This window comes from Rhinoraja longicauda, chromosome 25 (assembly GCF_053455715.1).
Source record: "Rhinoraja longicauda isolate Sanriku21f chromosome 25, sRhiLon1.1, whole genome shotgun sequence".
NCBI lineage: Eukaryota > Metazoa > Chordata > Chondrichthyes > Rajiformes > Arhynchobatidae > Rhinoraja > Rhinoraja longicauda.
Window position 1 is genome coordinate 33,826,826 of NC_135977.1, and position 26,423 is coordinate 33,853,248.

General features: G+C 46.9%; 1 protein-coding gene across 4 annotated transcripts in view; it reads left to right on the plus strand.

Annotated features, from left to right (window-relative positions):
* The window catches only part of znrf3 (zinc and ring finger 3), a 285,032-nt gene that overhangs the window by 251,672 nt on the left and 6,937 nt on the right, over positions 1-26,423 (plus strand). For all 4 annotated transcript variants that reach the window (XM_078421273.1, XM_078421274.1, XM_078421275.1 and 1 more), the window contains exons 5-8: positions 5,350-5,460; positions 9,792-9,962; positions 11,487-11,589; positions 14,017-15,612. In XM_078421273.1, coding sequence (XP_078277399.1) covers positions 5,350-5,460; positions 9,792-9,962; positions 11,487-11,589; positions 14,017-15,612 — 1,981 coding nt within the window. The remainder of the gene's footprint in view (positions 1-5,349; positions 5,461-9,791; positions 9,963-11,486; positions 11,590-14,016; positions 15,613-26,423) is intronic.

The following is a 26,423-nucleotide window of genomic DNA, read 5'->3' on the forward strand; positions in this document are numbered from 1 at the left end:
GACACAAAAAGCTGGAGTAACTTAGGCAGTTCCGGGTCGAGACCCTTCTTCAGACAAAACGTCACCCATTCCTGCTCTCCAGAGATGCTGCCTGTCCCGCTGAGTTACTGCAGCTTTTGTGTCTATCTTTGGTTTAAACCGGCATCTGCAGCTGCTTCCTGCACATGAAGACAATCAAGATTGGTGCACAAGGCCAAAGGAGTGAGAATATGGAATTACAAAATCATTTGTGCGGATGTTGGCAATGCACATGTACACTGCGGTTTCCTATTATGCTGTGTTTCATCCACAAAGTTGGCATTTTCTGTTTCACCAGTCTTCAAAAATAATGTGTGCAAAAAGTGTGGCAGACTACTCTCGCCCGCCATGCCACTGTTACCCATCTACCCCGTAATCTTCATCATTAAATAGCTCACAATGAAACTCATTCCGTTTCTCCATCAGCCTTGGTCCAGAATTCCAGCAAGTTTTGTTTTAATAATATATTCCTTTATTCGTCCCACACCGGGGAAATTTACAGTGTTACAGCAGCAAAGTGGATAGCAAGAGGTCATTCATTATAAATAAAAGATACATTTATTGTCATCAGTGTTCTGTGTGTTCTCAGCTGTTACTGTTGACTCGTCTGCTGGGAGCAGTGCTGGTTGTGCAGTCTCACAGCAGCGGGAAGCAAGGACCTTCTATATCTCTCCTTCACGCACGTGGGGTGAAGGAGTCTGTCACTGAATTCCAGCAAGGTTTTGTTGATTAAATCCCAGCATACAGAGGTGGATACAGAGACGAGTTAACAAGACCCTGTGGCTCAAAAGAGTGAGTCCACAGATGATCAAATAGACTATTGATGGGGCCATGCTGTTGCCACCATGGGAATGGCATTTGTGGAATGCAAATTGATAGGGTTGAATAAAACAGATTGTGGCGTCAGATTGATATCCTGGCGTTCAGTGGGATTACTATAGAGACTCTGGGAAAATTTGCATCTCTTTACCAACCTTCCTTTGGCGATTGTAAGGTTACCTATTTAAAGACATGCAGTGATCTTTCAATTCATTTAAAATCCAAAGTGTAAACTATTGGCATGTATAATTAGTCCATCCGACCAGCAAATCATAGCACCATCTCTTTTTTCCTTTCGTCAAAGATGAAGACAATTACAGTTGTTATTCTCAAAGGAAGTGCCCTTTCATTGGATGCGGCCAGGAAGATTAATGAGTCCAAATGTGTTGCATGTACACTGCTCGTAAATGTAGCGGCATCTGTCACCTACACCAGCCGCCCTCTGTCACCTACACCAGCTGCCCTCTGTCACCCACGTCAGCTGCCCTCTGTCACCTACCTCAGCCACCCCCTGTCACCTACCTCAGCCGCCCCCTGTCACCTACCTCAGCCGCCCCCTGTCACCTACCTCAGCCGCCCCCTGTCACCTACCTCAGCCGCCACCTGTCGCCTACACCAGCCGCCCCCTGTCACCTACACCAGCCGCCCCCTGTCCCCTACACCAGCCACCCCCTGTCACCTACACCAGCCGCCCTCTGTCACCTACACCAGCCGCCCCCTGTCACCTACACCAGCCGCCCTCTGTCACCTACACCAGCCGCCCCCTGTCACCTACACCAGCCGCCCTCTGTCACCTACACCAGCCGCCCCCTGTCACCTACACCAGCCGCCCACAGCTGCAGCAAGGAACTCCAGGGAGGGTGAAGTAGATGAATGCTCTTCTGCTCTTGCTGGACAATCCCTTTGCCTTTGACCTAAATTTGTGCTGCTTTTACTACAAAGCAATGAGAAGAGAATCCCCTCCACGACTCCTCCAGTCATGCAGCAAACAACTACACAGAAGTGTTACTGAAAAATTAATTTGACACTATCCCAGCCAAGCCTTTCTGCTAAATTAAAATTCATGCGGGCTGACATGAAAGATGGGTTCACGGCAGGAGAATGCCTTTGAAACGTACTTTGCAGTATAACGAATAACTCAGGCTGAGATGTGTCCTGTACAGTAAAGTCCCCACCTGCTGGCCACTCTGAATCTCAGCATAGTTTAGTTTAGTTTAGTTTAGAGATACATCGCAGAAACAGGCTCTTTGGCCCACCGAGTCCGTGTTGACCAGCGATCCCCGCACACTAACACTATCCTACACACACTAGAGACAATTTACTATTTTTACCAAGCCAATTAGTCTACAAACCTGTACATCTTTGGAGCGTCGGAGGAAACCGGAGATCACCTGTAGTCAGGATCGCACCCAGGTCTCTGGGCTGTTAGGCAGCAACTCTACCGCTGCGCCACCATAGTGTTCTGCTCCATGCTAAACAATGTGGTGTTTCCAAGGACTTGAGTAGTCTGATTTAATACTTGTTGACTGCTACTCAGGTGACTTTATTAACGCATATTTATAATGCAATGGTGGAGTTTTTCGTTTTTTCTAATAAAAGTGAATGTATGGGACAGGGCCATTTGCCATGTTGACCTTGCTCTCCAGTCAGTAAGACATTCGGGGAAATCAGGAAGTGCTGGGGTAACTCAAGGGGTCAGGCAGGATGGATGGCAATATGCATGGTTGGGACCGAAGATAAACACAAAAAGCTGGAGTTACTCAGCGGGACAGGCAGCATCTCTGGAGAGGAGGAAAGGTGACGTTTCGGGTCGAGACCCTTCTTTCAGAGATGCTGCCTGTCCCGCTGAGTTACTCCAGCTTTTTGTGTCTATCTTCGGTTTATACCAACATCTGCAGTTCCTTCCCTCACATTTATGATTGGGATCCTTCTTCAGACCGATGGTGGTAGGCGGAAGAATGCTGGAAAAGTGGTCATGTGTAACAAAGCCTGACAAGAAACTACAGGTGCTGTCTCCGGAGTTTGGACGCTCTCCCTGTGACCACGTGGGTTTTCTCCGGGTGCTCCGGTTTCCTCCCGGGTTTATATGTTAATTGGCTTCTGTAAACTTGTGTATAGGAGAGTGCTAGTGTACGGAGTGATTGCTGTTGGTGGTGGCTCGGTGGGCCAAAGGGCCTGTTTCCATTCCGTATCTCTGAAGTGATGAGTGGACACATGTAAAGGGGTTTTGATCAGATCGGTAGAAAAAGACTAGTGATGAACTGAAGACATTTGGGCTTGTATTCACTGGAGTTTAGTAGGATGAGAGGGGATCCTATAGAGACGTATAAAATTATAAAAGGACTGGACAAGCTAGATGCAGGAAAAATGTTCCCAATGTTGGGGAAGTCCAGAACCAGGGGCCACAGTCTAAGAATAAAGGGAGGCCATTTAAAACTGAGGTGAGAAGAAACTTTTTCATCCACGAGTTTGTGGAATTCTCTGCCACAGAGGGCAGTGGAGGCCAATTCACTGGATGAATTTAGATAGAGCTCTAGCATCTAGTGGAATCAAGGGATATGGGGAGAAGACACGCACAGGTTATTGATTGTGGATGATCACCCTTAATCACAATGAATGGTAGTGCTGGCTCGAAAGGCCAAATGGCTTCCTCCTGTACCTATTTTCTATGTTTCTATGACATGAGTGTCAGATAAGGAGAGAAAAGGAGTGAAATGTAAAGCAGAGGGAGGAACATGGGTGGAAGGTGACAGGGGCAGGGAGAAAAATGAATACAAAATGAATACAAAAATGAAAAATGAATACAAGTATCAGGAAGTCAAGTTGCAGCTTAGCAGGTTGTGGAATGAGTACCTTTTGGCTCTGGAAAGGTTTCCCAGAATGATGTGTGGATTGGGGGGGCATTAGCTACAGGGAGAGGTTGGACAGACTTGGATTGTTATGTCTGGAACACCAGAGACTGCGGGGAGACCTGATAGAAGTCTATAACATTATGAGAGACAGAGATAGAGTAGGTGAGAAGGGCAAAGTTTAAAGGAGATGTGCAGGAAGAATATTAGTGAGTGCCTGGAATGGGCTAATGGCTAGGGTCGCCAACTGTCTCGTATTAGCTGGGACATCCCGTATTTTGGGCTAAATTGGTTTGTTCCGTACGGGACCGCCCTTGTCCCGTATTCGGCCCGCGGGCCGCTGTCGGCCGGGACAATGTAGGCTAACAGATTGTGTTCAGGGATTGGGGCTGAGTGTGTTCGCCTAACGGAGGTTGCGTAGCAACCCGCCTACCAGCCCGGGCATCTGCCATTGGTGGAGCGGGAGCACTTGGCTGCTGGCTGGATGAGGTCACGTGGGGCGCAGGGTGGTGACCTCACCTTGTCCCGTATTTGGAAGTGAGATAGTTGGCAACCCTAGTAATGGCTGAAGCAGAAATGTTAATGGCATTTAGAAGACTTTTGGATAAGCATATGGATATGCAGAGAATGGAGGAATGTGGGTGAAATACAGGTTTAATAAGTGATGTCTTGGCATCATGTTTGGTACATAAATTGTGGGCCAAACAGCCTTTTCTTGCGCTGTACTCTTCTGTTCTATGAATGATGTACCATTTAAAAATAAAAGGTAAGTCTGGTGTATTAGCATTGAAAATGTAGTTGAGTGTGGCTAATTTCCGACCCCTCCTCCCCCCTGAATAAAGTCAATATACATGCTATGGATTTGGTGAACCTTTACAAAATCATTATCAAAAATCATATATAAACACGTAAGGAACCTGACTCGCCTGCAGGTAATTGTCAGACGAGAAGTATCTATTTAAAAAAACTCGAATGATGACCAATAGTCATTATTATTTTGGAAATGTCTCCTCCAGTTAAATATTGGCTGCTAATACATATTTTAATCAGAGTGCTATATTTGTATTCAAATTTCACTGTACCTTAATTGGTACAAGTGACAATAAACTGTCCTTGAAACCTTGAAGTCTCAATTCCCTATGTGGAGGGAAATGGACAAATGGCTTTTCAGGTGGAGAGCCTATTTCAAGACTTGAAGGAGAGTCCGACTGAAATGTCTTTTGTCCTTTTCCACTACAGATGCCGTGTGACCTGCTGAGTCGCTCCAGCATTTTGCTCGAGAGTTCAGCTGCTCTTGTGTCTCAATTCCCTTTATGCAGTTAACAAGCAAAGTAATTTTTCTGAACTATTGATGTGACTGAGAATTTAATAAAGTGTAACAACAGGGAGTCCTCCATCTGTAATGCTAATGGCTTCTGGTCTGTCACTGTTCTGCTAGAGACAATTAAGAAGATCATAGCCAGACTAGATTAACACAGTGCTAAACATTTATGTGATGACAGGACTGAATAAATTAAGCGAACAACTCTTAATATAGTTTCTTGCCACTAATTATAACATTGTTTGTAGCTGGACTGCTTATTTGAACAATATTATAGCTCTGTCAACAATTCATTTAATTAACGGTGTCTCTTAACATATTTCCTCCCTTCTGTCTCACCAGCAGCCCACGGAATACTTTGATATGGGAGTCTTCCTGGCTTTTTTTGTGGTGGTCTCCCTTGTCTGTCTAGTTCTCCTCATTAAAATCAAGCTCAAACAACGCAGGAGTCAGGTAAGAGACTGAACAAAAGTCTGGTGTGTAGAAAGGAACTGCAGATGCTGTTTCAATCCGAAGACAGACACACAAAGCTGGAGTAACTCAGCAGGAAGGCAGCATCTCTGAAGAGAAGAAATGGGTGAGACCCTTCTTTGTCTCGACCCGAAACGTCACACAGATACATAGACAATAGGTGCAGGGGTAGGCCATTCGGCCCTTTGACCCATTCCTTCTCCCTGCCCCACTGAGTTACTCCAGCTTTTTGTGTCTATCTTCGAACAGAAGTCTAAGAAGTGAACTGACAAGATTAGCACCGATGACAGAGGTTTTGGAAAATCCCAAACATTGGATACAGTAAAACTCCAATATTCCAGCAGGGATGGGACATTTGTGGTGGCAGACTGGCAGATTTCCCAGACCATTAATATCCCCATATACTTCAAAGTCACAAATGTTTAGATGTTACAGAACATTCTGATACATTTTCCAGTGATCGTGTGATGTTCAGGCTCGGACTATGTTACTTGGAGTACAAGAGGAAGAGAGGGTGATCTGTAGGAAGGAACTGCAGATGCTGGTTTAAACAGAAGATAGACACAAAATGCTGGAGTAACTCAGCGGGACAGGCGGCATCTCTGGATAGAAGGAATGGGTGACATTTCGGTTTGAGACCCTTCTTCAGACTCTTAGAGACTCTTGTCGAGGTCTATGGAGGACTATTAAGATCATGAGGAGAATGGGTAGAGTGAATGCACAGAGTCTTTCACTCAGAGCAGGGAGTAGAGAACCAGAGGACAGGTTTAAGGTGAGATGGGAAAAGTTTCATAGGAACCTGAGGGGCACGTTTTTCACATAGAAGGTGGTGGGTATGTGGGATGAGCTGCCAGAGGAGGTAATTGAGACAATATAACATTTAAAAGACATTTGAACAGGTACATGGATAGAAAAAGTTTAGAGGAATATGGGTCAAAAGTTCAGCAAGTGGGACTAGTGTGGGTGGTGCATTTTGGTCATCGTGGCAAGTTGGGCTGATGGGCCTGTTTCGATACAGTATGACTGTGACTGTAAGGGAGTATAAAGGATCAAGGGAATTAGGTTATCTGGCCCATTGATTCTGTTCCGCCATTCAATCATGGCTGATCTATTTTTCCCTCTCAACAGCATTCCCTAACTAATCACGAACCTATCAACCTCAGCTTTATAAATGTCCACTGACTTGGCCTCCACATCATCAGCGGCAATGAATTTCACAGATTCACCACCCTCTGACTAAAGAAATTCTTCCCTCATCTCCATTCTAAATGTTTTATCCTGAGCTGTGCCCTCTAGTCTTAGACTCTCCCACTACTGGAAGCATCCTCACCACATCCACTTTATCTAGGTCTTTCATTAATCAGTAGGTTTCAATGAGATCCCCTCTTATTCTTCTAAACTTTAACGAGTACAGATACACAGGTCTCATTCTCATAAACATCCTCTGGACCCTCTCCAACGCCAGCACATCCCTCCTCAGATATGGGGCCAGAAACAGCTCACAATACTCCGACTGTGGTCTGACCAGCGCCGTATAACGCCTCAGCACTACATGCTTGCCTTTCTATTCTAGTCCTCTTGAAATGAATGCTTACATTCTGAAACGTCACCCATTCCTTCTCTTGAGAGATGCTGCCTGTCGCGCTGAGTAACTCCAGCATTTCGTGTCTACCTTCCTTACTACTGATCCAACCTGCAAATTAACTTTTTTATTCACAAAATGCTGGAGTAACTCAGCAGGTCAGGCAGCATCTCGGGAGAGAAGGAATGGGTGACGTTGTCGTAGAGCAGGAGGGCAGGAGAAATCACAGAGGGGGAGCAGCAAGAGAGCATGTTGCTAAACTCTCGTCGAAGAGAGGAGGAGAACTTCTTCGATTTCTCCTGCCCTCCTACTCTAAGACAGTTGCTCTACTGCAAATGAACCTTTTGGGATTCCTGCACCAGCATTCCCAAGTCCCTTTGCTTCTCCAATTTCTGAATCCTCTCCCCATTTAGAAAATAGTTGATGCCATTTTTCCTTCTACCAAAGTACATGACCGTACACATCACATCACTGATGTCCTAGAACGGAAAGTCTCATCTTGGGAGCAGATGCAGAGGAGACAGAGGAATTAAGAGTAAGGAATAGCATCGTTACAAGAGCCAGGGTGGGAGGAGGTGTAGGCCAGATAACTGTGGGTGCGGTAGGTTTATTGTAGACGTCTGTGCCCAATGGTGGAGGCAGCGAGATCATGAAAGGGGAGATAGGTGTTAGAGGGGTCCAGGTGAACTTGAGGGCAGGGGGGATGTTGATAGTGAAGTGAATGAAACCCACGAGTCCAGCAAGTGTGCTTCCGCAGTTAAACTTGAAGAAAATGGGAAATGCACAACAGAAGCGTAGATTTCCATGCACCTGATCCAGTCTCCCCTGCTTTGCCCCATCCACACCAATCAAAATCAGCTACATGGTGCTTTATCAAGACTGTCACCAATGTGTTGTAGTTACAGAGATTCCTAATCAACATAGACAGACACAACATGCCAGAGTAACTCAGTGGGACAGGCAGCATCTCTAGAGAGAAGGAATGGGTGATGTTTCGGGTTGAGACCCTTCCTAAGACTGAGACATCTCAGACATCTCTCCAGAGAAGCTGCCTGACCAACTTGAGTTACTCCAGCATTTTGTGTCTGTCTTCAGTGTAAACCAGCATCTGCAGTTCCTTCCTGCCTATTAATGTAATTGTGTTCTGGTTTCAGAAACATAAGCTAAGATCATTCAAATGGAAACGCATGCTTCACTTTGGTGATTATAGCCTTAGATAAAATCCTCCCCCTCACATCTTCAGAAGTGCTTAAAATGACTGAGATTTAACTTTATGACATATTGGTGAAGTAGTTGGTATACCAGCGCTCTAGTTTCAATGAGAATAATGGACTGGGCCCACAGAGATGGCAGTGCAGTGATAAATGCACGCAGATAACCACATTGACTGTTACATTGGAGGTTTCTTTGTTATTTTTTATCGGCAACTGTCAGCACCTCCAATATGGCCGCTTACATCTCTAAAATTGCAACATTGCTACCATTACCATTCACCAGTCATTATTTGTCAAGGTTAAGCTAAAATAACCACACAGGACATGAATTGACGTGATATCTGACGTTGATAAAGTTTTGAATAATCTAATATAATAATAATAGACCCAATGTACATCTACACAAGTAGCAGGTCTGTTGTCCAGTTTACAATAGAGGCCATACCCATTCATTTCACATGAATTGGATTACAAACATTTATATGAAGCTTGTTGAGAATGTTCTTACTTAAAAACTCGGAATGCACTGGCAAAGAATTTTATAGACTAAAGATTTGTTCACACGGTATGTTTATTCACAATGTAATTGAATTGTATCCAAAGCCCAATTTTGAAACCTGATGGGGCCTTGTGAACATCTACTGCACTTTCAAATGCTTGATCCTGGTTGTGTGTGTGTGTGTGTGTGCGTGCGTGTGTGTGTGTGCGTGTGTGTGCATGCACTACTCTATCTCACCTACTCTATCTCACCTAATATTTAACTGAGGATATAGTGCAACGCAATGGACACTCTGGACACTCAGCAGTGTATCAGGAAGACTTGGTCCCTTGCAACAAACACCAAACACTAGCCTTTTTTTCCAGTCACAGAGGCCCATCATTCAACTCCAGGCCATCATGCTTGCCTCTATACATTTACCATACAGTTATGCTCCATTCCCTCCCTTATTTCTATTTATGGAGCTTTAGTCCTTGAGTACAGTGGAATTTTTCTGCTGATTGTGGATGATCAGCCATGATCACAATGAATGGCGGTGCTGGCTCGAAGGGCCAAATGGCCTCCTCCTGCACCTATTTTCTATGTTTCTATGTTTACTTGCGTATTAATATTGACTCCTCAGGCAAGGCATTGAAGCACAACTAACAGCCATTACACTTTTGACATGGAAGATCCAATACCGTGTTAGAAACATAGAAACTCATCAGGTCTAACCAGGGCCCTGCACAACTGCAGAAGGACCTCTTTGCTCCTATACTCAGCTCTTCTCGTTATGAGGGCCAACATGCCATTAGCTTTCTTCACTGCCTGCTGTACCTGCACGCTTACCTTCAGTGACTGGTGTACAAGGACACCCAGGTCTCTTAAGGTCAATGTTCATAAAGGAGAAGCTAGAAATTAGATAATTTAACAGTAGCTTTTCAAATGTTACTATTAAACATAATCCATTAGTGATTAAGCCTCGCTAAATCTGCTCCTGTGCCACTACAGTTACCTGCCACTTTCTCTCCTCCCTCAGAGTTCCATGAATAGGATGGCTCTCCAAGCACTCGAGAAGATGGAGACCAGGAAATTCAAATCAAAGAGCAAGGTTTCTCGAGAAGGCAACAACTGTGGAGCATCAGATACACTCAGTAGCAGCTCCACCTCAGATTGTGCCATCTGCTTGGAAAAGTATGTAGATGGAGAGGTGAGTACAGCATCTATAACATCTACCTGGCCTGGCCCCTGCTTCATTCACACAGTTAGCGAGCTGTATGCCATGGAATAGTCAGTTTGATTGGCATCATATTCCTTTTCAATTGAAAAGCAAATTGGGGTGGCGCAGTGGCGCAGCGGTAGAGTTACTGCCTTGTAGCACCAGAGACCCGGGTTGGATCCTGACTACGGGTGCTATCTGTTCAGCGTTTGTATGTTGTCCCCGTGACTGCGTGGGCTTTCTCCAGGTGCTCTGGTTTACTCCCACACTCCAAAGACGTTTTCTCCCACACTCCAAAGAGGTTCGTAGTTTAATTGGATTCTGTAAAATTGTAAATTGTCCTAGTTGTGTAGAATAGTGCTAGTGTACGGGGATTGTTGGCCACGCTGACTCGGTGGGCCAAAGAGCCTGTTTCTGTGTTGTATCTTTAAACTAAACTAAACGGAAATACATGTTCTTTAATTTCTGTTAAGTTGATTGGAAATGACGGAATACAGAAAGGATCCTGGTCTTTATAAAGAAAGCATTCACATGGCCTTTTGTTGCTAATTTTCCATATGCTCAGAGAGGGCCATTCGGTCCATTAACTCTGTGTTGCCTCCCAGTGCCATCTCATCAATCCCTTTCCCTACATATGGTTCTCTGGCTATTCTCTGTCATATACACCAACAAGTTCCCCCAGAATGTTCCCACCACCCACTTAGGATCATTTACATAACCAATTAACCTCCCAACTGACACATTTATGGGAAGTGTCCTGAAACCAGAGCACCTGTGGGAAACCCACAAGGTCACGGGCAGAACAAGCAAAGAGAGGAGGGGGTTTGTGTGGGAAGAGGGGTTGTGGTTAGTGAGAGGATCCTTAAAATTGGACAATTCAATGTTCATAATAAGCTACAAAAATAGAATATGAGGTGCTGTTCCTGCAATTTGTGCTGGGCCTCACACCGGCAATGGAGGAGGCCCAGGACAGAAAGGTCAGTGTGGGAATGGGAAGGGGATAGCAACTGGGAGATCCAGTAGGCCTTGGCAGACTGATCTAACCTCTTTAGTCAAGGCAAGTTGAGTTTATTGTCATATGCACCATTACAGTGAAGGACAAGGTCAATGGAAATCTTGCTTGAAGCAGCATCACGAACATATACTGTAGATAGACAGTACATTAAAACATAAATTACATGTGCAACGCAGGTAAAAGGAAAAAAGAAGGTACAAAAAAACCCAATTAATGCTAAACATGATTAGAAAGTGGGATCAAAGCTCCATTGTATTTATTTATATTTAATTTTTTAAGATTTCATTGATGTGGTTGGGATGGGACTGAGGATGAGGCTACGAGTTAGTTCAATGTCTTTCATTGCTGGTAGTTTTCAGCGCGTGTAAGTGTACATTTGAACACCTCCGGCTTCTCTCATTACGTGGTTGGGACGGGACTGGGGGTGAGGCTACAAGTTTGTTCAATGTCTTTCTTTGCTGTGTGTACATTTGAACACATCCGGCCTCTGTTGTTGTCAGGAGCTGCGTGTTATCCCCTGCACCCACCGATTCCACAAGAGGTGTGTGGACCCCTGGCTCCTGCAGCATCACACTTGCCCACACTGCAGACACAATATTATCGGTAAGTTCATCCTCATTGCACCTTTAACTGATCCAGTTTCCTCAGCTCACGGGCGAGTTTAAGGTCTCCCAATATTACTCGCTGAATCTCTAATGGTGAAACAATGAAGACGTCGGATGGGGCAAAATCAACTCACTGGCATCGGTGCCAAGACATGTCTCCAAGGATCATCTTGCACTCACTCCAGCAGGTGCTGGAATCACAGTGACTCAGCCGGTGGACCAGCTTCCTCACAGCTTTAGTCACCTGGGCCCCATGCTGACAACTGTCTGTGTGCTGTCTGTGTGGAGCTTCTATGCTCTCCCTGTTAATGTGTGCGTTACTTCCGGGTGTTTTGCTTCCCTCTCCCACATCCAAAAGACATTTGGGTAGGTATTTGCCCTTGAAAACTCCTCCCAATGTGTAGGCGAGTGGTCCAATGTGGGGAGGGTCGTAGAGTCACAGTATTAGCCCACCTTGTCCACACCGGCCAACATGTCCCATCTACACTAGTCCCACCTGCCCGCGTTTGGCCAATATCCCTCTAAACCTATTTTATCCATGTACCTGTCTAAATGTTTCTTAAACATTATAATAGTACCTGCCTCAACTACCTTCTCTTTTGTGTAAAAAATCTTTCCCCCCCTCACCTTAAACCTATGGTTCTCGATCTATGGTACTCAACCTCTCCCTGTAGCTCAGGCCCTTGAGTCCTGGCAACATCCTCATAAACCTTCTCTGGTTTTCCAGCTTGACAACATCGTTCCTATAACATGGTGCCCAAAACTGAACGCAGTATTCTAAATGTGGCCTCACCAGTGCCCTATCCAACTACACATGATTCATTATTATTGCAACAAGCTGCTGTGTAAGTGAACTCTCTCTTGTCGTGACAGTTGCCAGTGCATTCTCACCCTGTGACACAAAGCAGATTAAAACTGTGGTGTTTCTTACCCCAGAGCTTTCTAAGCTCTCTTGACCACCCACTTCAGAGAATATTACAAAATATCATATGCGGAGTGCAAAGACTGCTGTTGGTTATCCCTGGGTTTCAGGACTCTGCTTTATAAATCAAATTCACGGCAACCCAGAAACACATCTGCCTTAGCTAGACACAAAATGCTGGAGTAACGCAGCGGGTCAGACAGCATCTCTGGAGAGAAGGAATGGATGACATTAAGGGTCTCGACCCGAAACGTCGCCCATTCCTTCTCTCCAGAGATGCTGCCTGACCCGCTGAGTTTCTCCAGCATTTTGTGTCTATCTTCGATTGAAACCAGCATCTGTAGTTTTCTTTCCAACACTTGGTGTTGCACATTAATAGCAAGCTGTCAGCACATTGTACATCTTGTTCAGTGTTCTTTTCCACATGGAATGGGGAAGTTAATCATCTCACCACAGGCTCCCGCCAAACAACGGGACAAAGTGGGGAGAATAATTTGTTTTGGTGATCTTGGCAGTGGCACCAGGGAATCCTCTTTGAATAACACCATGGGATCTTTTACAAAACACTGCAAATATGACTTGGGGTGTGATCCAAGAAACAATAGCAGGAAGGAGCAGAGGTGTGATATTTGTGCACATCAGCTTAACAGCATCGAAGACAGACACACAATTCTGGAGTAGCTCAGTGGGACAGGCAGCATCTCTGGAGATAATAAATGGGTGACGTTTCAGGTCGAACTCTTTCTTCAGACTCATATCAATCACTGTGAAACCGCTATATAACAGCATCACTGTGAAGCCGCTATATAACAGCATCACTGTGAAACCGCTATATAACAGCATCACTGTGAAGCCGCTATATAACAGCATCACTGTGAAACCGCTATATAACAGCATCACTGTGAAACCGCTATATAACAGCATCACTGTGAAACCGCTATATAACAGCATCACTGTGAAGCCGCTATATAACAGCATCACTGTGAAACCGCTATATAACAGCATCACTGTGAAACCGCTATATAACAGCATCACTGTGAAGATATTCTTATAGTTATGAATCTCAATGAGGCAGTTCCCATTTAATCTATAATGTTTAATCAATCTTTAAACATAAGCAGAATCCTTCATGTTCCTTTTGAAGATGGCCACCAGCCTAATTTGGAAGTACGTGGGTGTCCCTTTATCAGAGCTGGATCTATATCTTGAACTCCCTTGCCCACAGCACCTTCTTCACCAGAAGGACCACAGCACCTCACTGACCTCTCACCCATTGGGGATGGGTAATAGATTCAGGCCTTGCCTGCAACTCTGATCCCAAATAAGTCCCTGCGTGGTGCAGGCCCATGGAACCCAAGGCCTGGACAAATGGCAGGTGCAACTCGTGAATGAAAGGTGCTGATTTGCTGAATTACCATGAGTGCAGTTAGCACAGGATCCATCATTAAAGTGGAGTCGTGCTGTCTGTGTAAAACCCTGCTTAACGGCTGTTTCTCTTCACAGAGCGGAGGAAGGAGAGTGGTGGGCCGGTGTGCATGGAGGCAGAGGGTCAGGGACGAGGGCGACAGCGTGTGGTGCTGCCTGTCCACTACCCAGGCCGTGTCCACCGTGCCAGCCAGTTGACCACCTACCCCACCAGGACCAGCATGGACCCGCACGGGAACGCTGTCACCGTACTGACGGTGGAGCAGCGTGGCGAGCAGGGACTCTTCCCGGCCCAGGCAGGGGCCTACGTCCAAGGCTTCCCCCCCGTCCACATGGACCACCACTGCAGTCTGGAGCACCGCGCCTTTCCTCAGTCTCACGCCTTCCGCAGGCCCAAATTCAACGGGCGCAACTACACCCGTGCACCTTGCTTCTCCCAGTATGAGACCATGTACCAACACTACTTCATCCAAGGACTGAGCTACCCACAGGCAGAGGCCCAGGCGGGGCTGCTGGGCCACAAGGGGCCGTCACAGGCCTATCAGGCGGGGGGCAGCATGTTGTACCCCACTGTGCTGCACCTGGACGGGGGCAGCAGCTCCAGCTTCAGCTGCTACCACGGCCAGCGCTCAGCGTACAGCGGCTACCTGGCGGACTGCCCCGGCAGTGACAGCAGCAGCAGCAGCTCCAGCTCGGCCCAGTGTCACTGCTCCTCCAGCGACTCCATGCTGGACTGCACCGAGCTCAGCAACCAGGGCGTGTACGGCAGCTGCTCCACCTTCCGCAGCTCGCTGAGCAGTGACTACGACCCATACGTGTACCGCAGCCGCAGCCCGTGCCGGACGGGCGCCCTGCTGGTGGAGGGGCCGCCAGAGGAGGAGGAGGAGGAGGAGGAGAAGAAGGAGGACCCGACCAAGCACAGCGGCCCCTGTGCCGAGGGTGAGGCGGGGCCACAGGCATCGCCTGCTGACCAGCTCTCCAACTGCAGCATGGACATGAACTACAGCAGCAGCTCCTCGCTGGAGTACCGGGAAGCCAGCGCTGCCTCCGAGGGCAGGCCAGGCTCTGGCGGCCGGCTGGCTGAGGACTGGAGCGGGCCCTCTGAGCAGGCCTGTGCCCGCTGCCTGGAGATCCACGCCCTGGACTGCAAGGTGGCGGAGAGGGGGCAGGAGGGGCGGCGGTTCCCGCTGTTCGGTGTGGCCTGCCGCAGGAGGGCCGAGCCCAGGACTGCCTCGCAGGCTCCGTACAGTGTTGGCGGCAGCAGGCCGTGCTGGGCCGAGCTGGGCCGGGGCCGGGGACGGGTCCAGGGCCGGGGCCCAGCCTGCTGCCGCTACCTGGACAGACAAGCACGCAGCCTGGCGGACTGCGCTGTCACGGTGCAGTACGCCCAGGCTGTGGAGACCCCGCCATGCAGCCCCCACCCTGCCTCCTCGTCCGGCGGCTGTGAGCAGGCACAGCGCATCGCCATCATCGCTGACGACACGCAGACTGACCTGCTGGCAGCGGCTGAGCCCCCTGAGGCCTCGCGGCTGTGCCCGCCCCAGGACACGGCAGGGCAGGGCAGGGAACCGTGCGCTGCTCCAACGCCGCTCCGCCCCCTTGCCCAGCCGGAGACCGCCTCTCAGAACATTTGCTCCAGGCGCCATGAGTCCAGCGCGAGGAGTAGTTCGACGGGTAAGCTGCACCACCATGCGCGATTGGCTGGGAGGTGGGTGGCCTGACTTGGGAAGCACAGCAGTGAAACTCAGATAATTCCCTCTCCCGCCATTCGGAAATCCCAATGATTCGACCTCTGGTTCCTTGTGTGCCCCGACTGAATGGGGTTAGGAGGGAGAGATAGATCAACCATGATTGAATGGCGAGGAAGCCTTGATGGGCCTAATTCTACTATTCCTTATGACCTTATGTAAAAACGTTGCCTTTCAGGTTCCTATTAATTTGGGCTTCACGGTGGCACAGCGGTAGAGTTGCTGCCTTACAGCGCATACAGCGCCAGAGAACTGGGTTCGATCCCAACTACGGGTACTGTCTGTATGGAGTTTGTACGTTCTCCCCGTGACCGAATGGGTTTTCTCCGAGATCTAAATCTAAAAAAAATCTAAATCTAAATCTAAATCTTCGGTTTCCTCCCACACTCCCAGGACGTACACGTTTGTAGGTTAATTGGCTTGGTATTAATGTAAATTGTCCCTTGCGTGTTGGCGCGGTCACGGTGGGCCGAAAGACCTGTTTCCCTGCTGTTTCTATAAACTAAATCAAACTAGTCCCTTGCTGGCTCCGATGCTCATCGGGCCCTGGGGCCCTCCCTACCCTGGGACACACCAGGCCCCAAAACTCCGTGCTGCCCCTTAACCCACTCTCTTTGCCCAGATGAGATGGTAGTACGAACACTGAGCACATGCCTCCCAAATTAATGAAAGGACATGCTTTTGATGGAAATAATGCAGGGAAAGTTCACCAGATGGATGACCAGTGGGGGGGGGGGGGCCATGGCAAAAAGGCAATTGCATGGAGCTGGGGGGTTGCCAAGACCACGTTGAATGATGGACCAGATGTAAGAACTAAACAGCCTGTCCCTGCTCTCTCGTCCTGCACAGCCTCAGTAACCCAGGTTCAATCCTGACCTTGGATACTGTCTGTGTGGAGTTTGCAGTGTCTCCCTGTTACTGCATGGGCTGCTCCCCCCTGGTAGACAAACCAGTGCAGGTGGGTGGCAGCTAGGGTTGCCAACGGTCCCGTATTAGCCGGGACATCCCGTATTTTGGGCTAAAGTGGTTTATCCCATATGGGACCACCCTTGTCCCATATTAGGCCCGGACGGCTGGTAGGCCCGGATACTGTAGGCCCAGACACTGTAGCCCATGGGCCTCTGTAGTCCCGGACAGTGTAGGCTCGGGTGCCACCTAACGGAGGTTGCATAGCAACGTGCCTCTCTGCTTGGGTGGCCGCCATTGGTGGAGCGGGAGCACGTGGCCACTGGCTGGGTGAGGTAACGCGGTGGCATCATCCTTTGTCCCTTATTTGGGAGTGAGGAAGTTGGCAACCCTAGTGGCAGGAGTAGACATGGAGGGGTCTGACCCAAAACCTTGCAGTGCCATTCCCTCTGCAGAAGCTGCCTGGCCCGCTGAGTCCCTCCAGCACTTTGATTTGAGCAGGGAGAAGTTGGTGGATTTGAGAGAGAGAATGGATGTGGATTACTGGGAAATTCATGGGGGGATGGGGATCATCTGAGAGTCGGTGTGTTTGTCATGGCTTAAATAGCCTCCTAATTTGTGTTGAAATATGCCCCTTGTCATAGAGTCAACGTTGACAGCTGGTGGTTTGGGACTGGATCAACAGCAGATATAAAGAGTCCCAAGTATTGAATTTAAATCTATATCTGTTAACATCTGGCCCAACAAACTCACAAGATTTAGGAGTAGAATTAGGCCATTTGGACCATCGAGTCCACTCTGCCATTCAAACATGACTGATCTCTGCCTCCTAATCCCATTTTCCTGCCTTCTCCCCATAACCCTTGACACCCGTTCTAATCAAGAATTTGTCTGTCTCTGCCTTAAAAAGAATGAGTACACAGATTAACTACCCTCTGACTAAAGAAGTTCCTCCTCAACTCCTTTATAAAAGAATGCCCTTTAATTATGAGGCTGTGACTTCTGGTCCTAGACTCTCCCACCAGTGGAAACATCCTTTCCACATCCACTCTGAAGAAGGGTCTCGACCCGAAACGTCACCCATTCCTTCTCTCCAGAGATGCTGCCTGTTCTGCTGAGTTACTCCAGCTTTTTGTGTCTATCTTCGGTTTAAACCAGCATCTGCAGTTCCTTCTTTACACATCCACTCTCTCTATACCTTTCAGATACCAGAAGATAATCACGTAAATTAACCAATTCATCCTGCCTGACTAATATTATTCTGTGAAAGAACATGTCGCCTGACTCTAGTCAGGTCCAAGTGTCGCTCTGTAGTTAATTCTTGATGCCCGAGGCAACTGGGAGTTTGCACCAAACGCTGCCTCCCAGGTGCTCTGTTCCCTCCCACATCCCAAAGACATTCCAATAAGTTAACTGATCGCCATATCCCATTGCCGCCACTTATTCCCAGAAATGCATTCTCCCCCACACGCCCATGCTCTCCGCTGTGACTGTCCTGCCACCCACTGACTCTGCAGCAATTGACTGCAGTCAGTTAATTCACCAACATATTTGTGAGGCGTGGGAGGAAACGAGCAGACTCCTAATTGTGTGTGTGCATTGGGACTGCAGGAAGCGTACGGTCAAAGTGGAGAGAGGCCAGGTTTTCTGCTGAAGCCAGGAAGTTGTTCTTTGCGTTAAGCGTGATAAGGGCATTATTGGACTATTGGATAGGGTAGTAGAGGCAGTAGCTTTCCCGGAAACATTCGATTTCTGGGAGGGTGGAGGCTGTCAGTGGGGGAAGGGGATGGATTGAGCCTGTGAGCATTCTTTCAGATAATAAGACACAATGGGCCAAATTGGCCCTCCTTCAGCACAGATGTCTTGAAATGATCCTGTCACAACATCAAGCAACTGGCCAAGCAACAATGAAATATAAATGGTTCATCATAGCAACAATGGAGAAACTAATTTGTGTTAGACCCATCAAATAATAAGTTCCATCTTTATATATTATGGAGTCATCGTGTCGTGCAACACGGAAACAGGCCCTTTGACTGAACTTGTCCATTCCCACCAAGATGCCTCATCTACAGTAGTCCTGCCTTCTTGCGTTTGGCCCATATCTCGCTAAGCATTTGTTATCCATGTACCCGTCATGTTAAATTGCAGTAATGTAGCCTCACTGACAGATCAAACCGTACAAGAAAGGATGGCCAATAGCAATGTGAATCTCTTTGAAGTTTAGGTGGTGATGCATTAGTGGAAGCGAGCCTTGTCTCACACTCCACACACCACTCACAAGCCGATCTTCATCTCCCTGTCACTGTGAGCACAGTGTCCTCCTACTCAACTTAACTGCGTGGTAATTATTTTGTGAAGATAGTGTTGACATGATATTTTCTTGTAAAATGATAAGATATTGTGTGGGAGGAAGGTTGTTTTTATTTTCTAAAGGCCAGACATCAATCATTGCCAGTCTGATCGACTAGAGCTGAGATGTAACTATTCTGAGTGCTTTTAACTCTTTCTGCATCCAAAGTACTGATGTAGTCTGTGTAAAGGCAAATGCAGGATTATGATTATTAGTTTAGTTTAGAGATACATTGCAGGAAAAGGATCTTCAGCCCACCGAGTTTGTGCTGACCAGTGCTGACTGGTTTCCTCCCACACTCCAAAGGCGTACAGGTTTGTAGGTTAATTGGCTTGGTATAAGTGTAAAACGTTCCTAGTGTGTGCAGGGAAAACAAAAAACTAAAACTATCCAACACACACCAGGGACAATTTACATTTATACCAAGCCAATTAACCTACAAACCTGTACGTCTTTGGAGTGTGGGAGGAAACCGGGGATCGTTAGTCGGTGTGGACTCGGTGGGCCGAAGGGCCTGTTTCTGCACTGATTCTCTCAAACTAAAACTAATACTACCCTACACACACTAGGGACAATTTACATTTTTACAAGCCAATTAACCTATAAACCTGTTCTTTGGAGTGTGGGATGAAACTGAAGGTCTCGGTGAAAACACACGTAGGTCACGGGGAGAGCGTACAAAGTCCGTACAGACAGCACCCATAGTCAGGATCGAACCCACTGTAAGGCAGTAACTCTACTGCTACACCACTGTGCTGCCCATTTACGCCTTGATTTTCTGGAGTGGTGGACCTTGTGAGCAGGGCAGCAAGGTCCTACCCAGGTTATAGCAGGATCCCGCTCTTGTGAGCTGCTTCTAATCCAGGTCTGAATGCAGCCGTGAACAGTTCCCATCTGGCAGAAGATACCTGCAGCAGCCGGCTAACCCATCCCACTGCTCGGCCAAATGCTCGGCCGCCTGTGTGCTTGGCCGTCTGTCATCTGGATAGGACCGGTACAGACTGGTAAATGAAGGGTTGGCAGACCCAAGCAATCTCATGTGCAGACATTCAAGGCTCCTTTTCACATGATTCTGCCACTCAAGCCTGGTCAGATCAAAAGCAGAAAAGATGCTAAAACGAGTGAAAAATAAGATGCTGAGATGAGTTGCATTGTAAGAAATAGCTTCAGCAATGTGTTTATCAGCAGAGTCCTGGTGCTGTGCAGGGCTCACAGCTGTATCCAGCCCCATGATACAGGCTGCTCCTGCAAGTAAGTGCCTTTAGGGGCAGGGGAAGCGATGTCTACCACATTTCCTTTGTGCATTTCCTTGTGTTGTAGGGTGGTGCCATTTGGCCCAACTTACTTGTTGTAGGGTGGTGCCATTTGGCCCATCTTACTTGTTGTAGGGTGGTGCCATTTGGCCCAACTTACTTGTTGTAGGGTGGTGCCATTTGGCCCATCAAGTCAATACAGACCATCATGGCAATCGCATTTAACCTTTTCCATCATTAAGAGTGTGGTATTCGAGTAATGCATACAGTAGAGGTCTTGAGTCCTGAATAGAAGCACAAAACAGTTTTGGTAGATATCGTGTCCCCTGCATCCTTCACCTATTCTACCGCCAGCTACTGCAAGAGCCACCACCGAGGCATGTGCAGTGTTTGGACAATGTTATGCTTCGTAAGGCCTTTAGACGATTATACACCAAGAAGCAACATTTGTTTTTTTATAACAGTGATTATGTTACGATACGAAAGAACTTTATTTATAACAGATAGAACTTTATTTAAACATTCAATTAATGTGACGAGTGGAAAGGATTGGGGATGTGTAAAGATTTGGCTAGGGGGGTGAGGGGGGAGGCAGAAGGGGGAGGAGTTGTTCAGTTTGATAGCCACAGGGAAGAAGGATCTCCTGTGGCGTTCTGTGCTGCATCTTGGTGGGACCAGTCTGTTGCTGAAGGTGCTCCTCAGGTTGACCAGTGTGTCACAGAGGGGGTGAGCTGTATTGTCCAGGATGCTCCACAGTTTGAGGAGCATCTTCCCCTCCAAGACCACCTCCCATGAATCCAACTCCACCCCCAGGATGGAGCCAGCCTGTTGATCCTGTTGGTGTCCGCAGCCTTCGCCCTGCTGCCCCGACACACGACAGCGAGGAAGATGGCAGTGGCTACCACCGATTGGTAGATGTGCTGCAGACATTGAAGGAGCGGAGCATTCTCAAAAAGTACAGCTGGCTCTATTTCATTTCAAATGTAATCCGCTGGCACTGTTGCACTTTGGAAGAATGCGTTTGGCCCAGGGCAGCTTAAAACAGTTGAAAGAGTAACCAAAGCTGGAATAATACATGGAATTAATTGAGAATATATTGATTATCTCTTAAGGCACCAGCACCTGTTTATTTCTGCAAGTCCTCACACAAAGCTGTCATCCTGAAATCTCCAACGTACTGTGCATTCAACACTGCTGTCCAGACACGTTGAGGTTTTTGGTGTAAGACACGTCTTCAGTGTGCTTTCAATGAACTTTCAAAGTCAAATGTCAGAGTTACAACTTGGTGAAATTGGAAAGCAAGCTGGAGAGCCAAAGCGTGTGAATTGTCATCGACTAACACATACACGGCAATAAAAACAGCAGGGTGCTTACTGTTAACGCCAACATTACAGCATAATAAATTAAAAGCACATTATAGAATGAACCAATATCTCTTATTGTTTTACTTAGTGTAGACGTTCCATCTCATTGCGCACGTTTGCTGATTTGGGATGTTTTTTTAAAAACATTTTCCTTTTTGTTATCTGGATGTGAATGATACCGATGATTTATTATCCAAGTGGAGTTTTCCTGAGAGTGATGATTTCTTTAAATGGTGTGGTGATGGAGTTACTGATGGGCCAGATAAGAAAGTGTCCGATTTAGTGTCAGCCTCCATGAGGCCAATCTACGGATAACTAGACTGAATTTATTTGTACACCGTGATGTGTTTTGATTTGAGCACAAGACCTGTGTGTCACTGTGCCTGGACCATTGCCTTCCCTGAATACATTTAGGATTTGTTCTCAGGTAGACTGTAAAGAGCTGCAATCCTAACAGCAAAATCAAAAACGGTTGGAGGGCAACAGAGAGTATTTTTATGAGCTGCACATAATTTGGTCATTTGATTGGCCTATTGAAATGTTTCGAAGGATCAAAGAGTGCATGAAATGTGGAAAAATGTTGAACAGGCCCATTGAGAAAAAAGAGATATTGATAGCACTGTTTTGATTTCACAGAAAAGGTGGTGGAAAGAATCACCAAAGGGGTGACCAAATGGAGAAGGAGGAGTGGGTGGGGGTAGAGATAATGAGACAGAGTTTCTGGCTGCATTGGTTATGATGAGCCAATAATCTTTTCCATTGAAAACCTTTTAAAGCAAAATGTTGAAGATTGGATGTTAAATTATAAAGTACAAGTTGTTTCTGATAGGTTAATCCACTTCAGAAGGGTCTCGACCCAAAACGTCACCCATTCCTTCTCTCCCGAGATGCTGCCTGACCCGCTGAGTTACTCCAGCATTTTGTGGCTACCTTTGATTTTTACCAGCATCTGCAGTTTTTTTCCCTATAGATGTTATGTAGCAGCTGGGTATTGACATCATGAAGTGGGGTGGACCACATGCCCGTTTTGAGTCTATGGTTCAAAAGTGGAGATGGTTTGGAGCTTAATCTTCCCAGCTGTAACTGTCACTAACAATCTGTCCTGGTTCAATCATACTGATGCTCTGGCCATGAAAGCACTTCTACTTCCTCAGAAATTATGCGTGTCTCCAACGACTCTTTTCAGTTTCTACAGATGCACAACAGAAAGCATCCGATCTGAATGCATCGCAGCTTGGCATGCCATTTGCTCTGGCCAAGACTGCAAGAATTTACAAAAAGTAATGAAGGCGGAATGGTTCTGCACAACCCCCTCCCTCCCCCTCCCACCCGCATCAACTGCAGCTCTACTTCACACTGCCTCAGGAAGCAGCCAACAAAATTAAGGACCACTCGCACCTGGCGACACGAAGGTCAAAAGCCACAGCAACCCCCTCCACCCCCCGCCACCTCCTCCCCAACACCACAGCCTCCTCCTCCTCCCCCTGAGCGACTGACGTACTCCACCCTGGAAGCGGCAGCAGGTGAGAGGGGAGGGAGCCCCATGGTGAAGCACACTGAAACACAAAGTGCTGGAGAACTCAGCCGCCTGAATCAGTCTGAGGAAGGGTCTCAATGTCACCTCTCCGTGTTCTCCAGAGACCCTGATATGCTGAATTACTCCAGCACTTTGTGTACAGTGCATTCAGAAAATATTCAGACCCCTTCAATTTTTCCACATTTTGTTACGTTACAGCCTTATTTTAAAATGGAATAAATTCATTTTTTTCATCATCAATCTACACACAATACCCCATAATAAAAAAGCAAAAACAGGAGTTTAGAGATTTTTGCAAATTAATTAAAAATAAATAATCACATATCACATTTACATAAGTATTCAGACCCTTTACTCAGTACTTTGTTGAGGCACCTTTGGCAGCGATTACAGCCTCAAGTCTTCTTGGGTATGACGCTACAAGCTTGGCACACCTGTATTTGGGTCATTTCTCCCATTCTTCTCTGCAGATCCTCTGAAGCTCTGTCAGGTTGGATGGGGAGCGTCGATGCACAGCTATTTTCAGGTCCCTCCAGGGATGTTTGATCGGGTTCAAGTCCCGGCTCTGGCTGGGCCACTCAAGGACATTCACAGACTTGTCATGAAGCCACTCCTGCGTTGTCTTGGCTGTGTGCTTAGGATCGTTGTCCTGTTGGAAGGTGAACCTCTACCCCAGTCTGAGGTCCAGAATGCTCTGGAGCAGGTTTTCAACAAAAATCTCTCTGCACTTTGCTCCGTTCATCTTTCCCTCGATCCTGACTAGTTTCCCAATTCCTGCCGCTGAAAAACATCCCCACAGCATGATGCTGCCACCACCATGCTTCACCGTAGGTATGGTATTGGCCAGGTGATGAGTGGTGCCGCTTGGCATTCAGGCCAAAGAGTTCAATCTTGGTTTCATCAGACCAGAGAATCTTGTTTCTCATGGTCTGAGAGTCATTTAGGTGCTTTTTGGCAAAATCCAAGCAGGCTGTCATATGCCTTTTACTGAGGAGTGGCTTCTGTCTGGCCACTCTACCATAAAGGCCTGATTGGTGGAGTGCTGCAGATATAGTTGTCCTTCTGGAAGGTTCTTCCACCTTCACGGAGGAACTCTGGAGCTCTGTCAGAGTGACCATCGAGTTCTTGGTCACCTCCCTGACTAAGGCCCTTCTTCCCCGATTACTCAATTCGGCCGGGCGGGCGGCCAGCTCTATGAAGAGTCCTGGTGGTTCCAAAGTTCTTCCATGTAAGAATGACGGAGGCTACTGTGCTCTTTAGGACCTGCAATGCTGCAGAAATTGTTTTATATCCTTCCCCAGATCTGTGTCTCGACACAATCCTGTCTCGGAGGTCTACGGACAATTCCTTTGTCTTCATGGCTTAGTTTTTGCTCTGACATGCACTGTCAACTGTAGGACCTTATATAGACAGGTGTATGCATTTCCAAATCATGTCCAATCAATTTAATTTACCACTGGTGGACTCCAATCAAGTTGTAGAAACATCTCAAGGATAATCAATGGAAACAGGATGAACTTAAGCTCAATTTTGAGTGTCATAGCAAAGGGTCTGAATACTTATGTAAATGTGATATTTCAGTTATTTCTTTTTAATTACTTTGCAAAATTTCTAAACAGCTGTTTTTGTTTCTTCATTCTGGGGTATTGTGTGTAGATTGATCATTAAAAAAAAGAAGAATTTAATCCATTTTAAACTAAGGCTGTAACATAACAAAATGTGGAAAAGGTGAAGGGGTCTGAATACTTTCTGAAAGCACTGTATTTTTGGTGGGTGAAGAAGGGCTTGGTGGTGCACCTTGCTTGTAGGGAGTGGGATCGGAAGGCGGGCTTCTAAACAGCCAGGGAGACGGTGGGAGCCGGGGGTGGGACAGTGGTCATTCCATTCACATTCAGTTTACATTTTATATTTGTTTTATTTGAGTTTCTGGCACTCCGTGGTGCTTGGAGACACGGGAGGGGAGCATTAGCGGACGAGATTGTGTATTGTTGTTTCATTATCACGTGACCTCTGGTAGTCCAGAGAAATGGTAATCCAGAAAGGCTCTGGAACCCAGGGTGCCGGAAATTGAGTGTTCAACCTGTACTATAATCAACCAAAACCCAAGATGTAGTGCATTAAGCAAATTCCTGTGCTGCAGTTGTAAACCGGCCAAGACTAGTTAAATGAACATAGTAATTTTGAGGACCAAGTGATATCACCCATATTCAGTGCTCCATGTTTAGTGCTTCACCATTACTATGACTGACTGCTCCTAGGAAGTTTTGGTTGAAGAACGATGATTTGTCACAGCTGAAATATTGTAGTGAACGTCACCTGAAAGTGTTGTGTGGCCTCCTGGCCACATCCAAAATGCCAGTGGCAGATGTGTGCCCAGAAGCAGGTAGTCGATGGACTGTTGGAATGACTGTCAGTCTGCTGAGCCTCTGTAATGGTGCTTTGGCGTGGCAGTGCTCAGCACATTTGTGAGACATTAGCATGTAGTGTACAGTGTGCTTTTGAAGATTTCAGACTGTAATTGGGAACAGAGCTGCAACTGCCCTTCAGCAGTCTGGAAAGAAGAAAAAAAAACTTAAATATGCATTAAAAAAAAATTTAAATCAAGAAAAAATGTGAAGATGAAGGGAGCTGCAAAGAGCAGTGGTTCAGTAATGTGCTGCAGTTGGCTGGAAATAAACAACACATGACTCAGGCCGACCCACATCCATATTATGGTGCAGAACTATTACGCCTTTTTGAATCACATTTGTCGATTCTCCAATTTCATTTCCCCTCACTTCCCTAAAGATGCTGATACCTCACTGAGATATTTTGAGTGAGTGAGTGAAAATCAAAAAGAGTGGTTGCTGGAAATGTAAAATAAGCACAGGGCCAGGTGCAAATGCTGAGCAGGTCTGGCTGCAACCAAGGAGTTGACGTTTCTGGTCAAAGATCCTTCATCAGAATTGGAAAAAGTGAGAAAATAAGTGCGTCTTAAGTTCAGAGAGGGGGAGGGATGGAGAGAACAAGGTGACTATCCATGATACGTTGGAGACGAGGTGACACAATTCTTTCAGTTGTCTAATTATTGGATGAATCAGGGCTAATAAAAGAGAGACAAGGAGGGATGGGCTGGAGCTGTGAGTTGCTGGAAATATGAGGCAAAAGAGTTTGCTGGAAACACTCAACAGATCACATAACATCTGTGAGTGAAACTGAATGACAGGTTGTTGACTGGCCGGTTCTGACCCATACAGCAAAGTATGTTAATCCAAAACTCTTGAACTCGTGGATGTATAGAATATGCTGCCAGAGGAGATAGTTGAGGCAAGCACTATAAAAGCA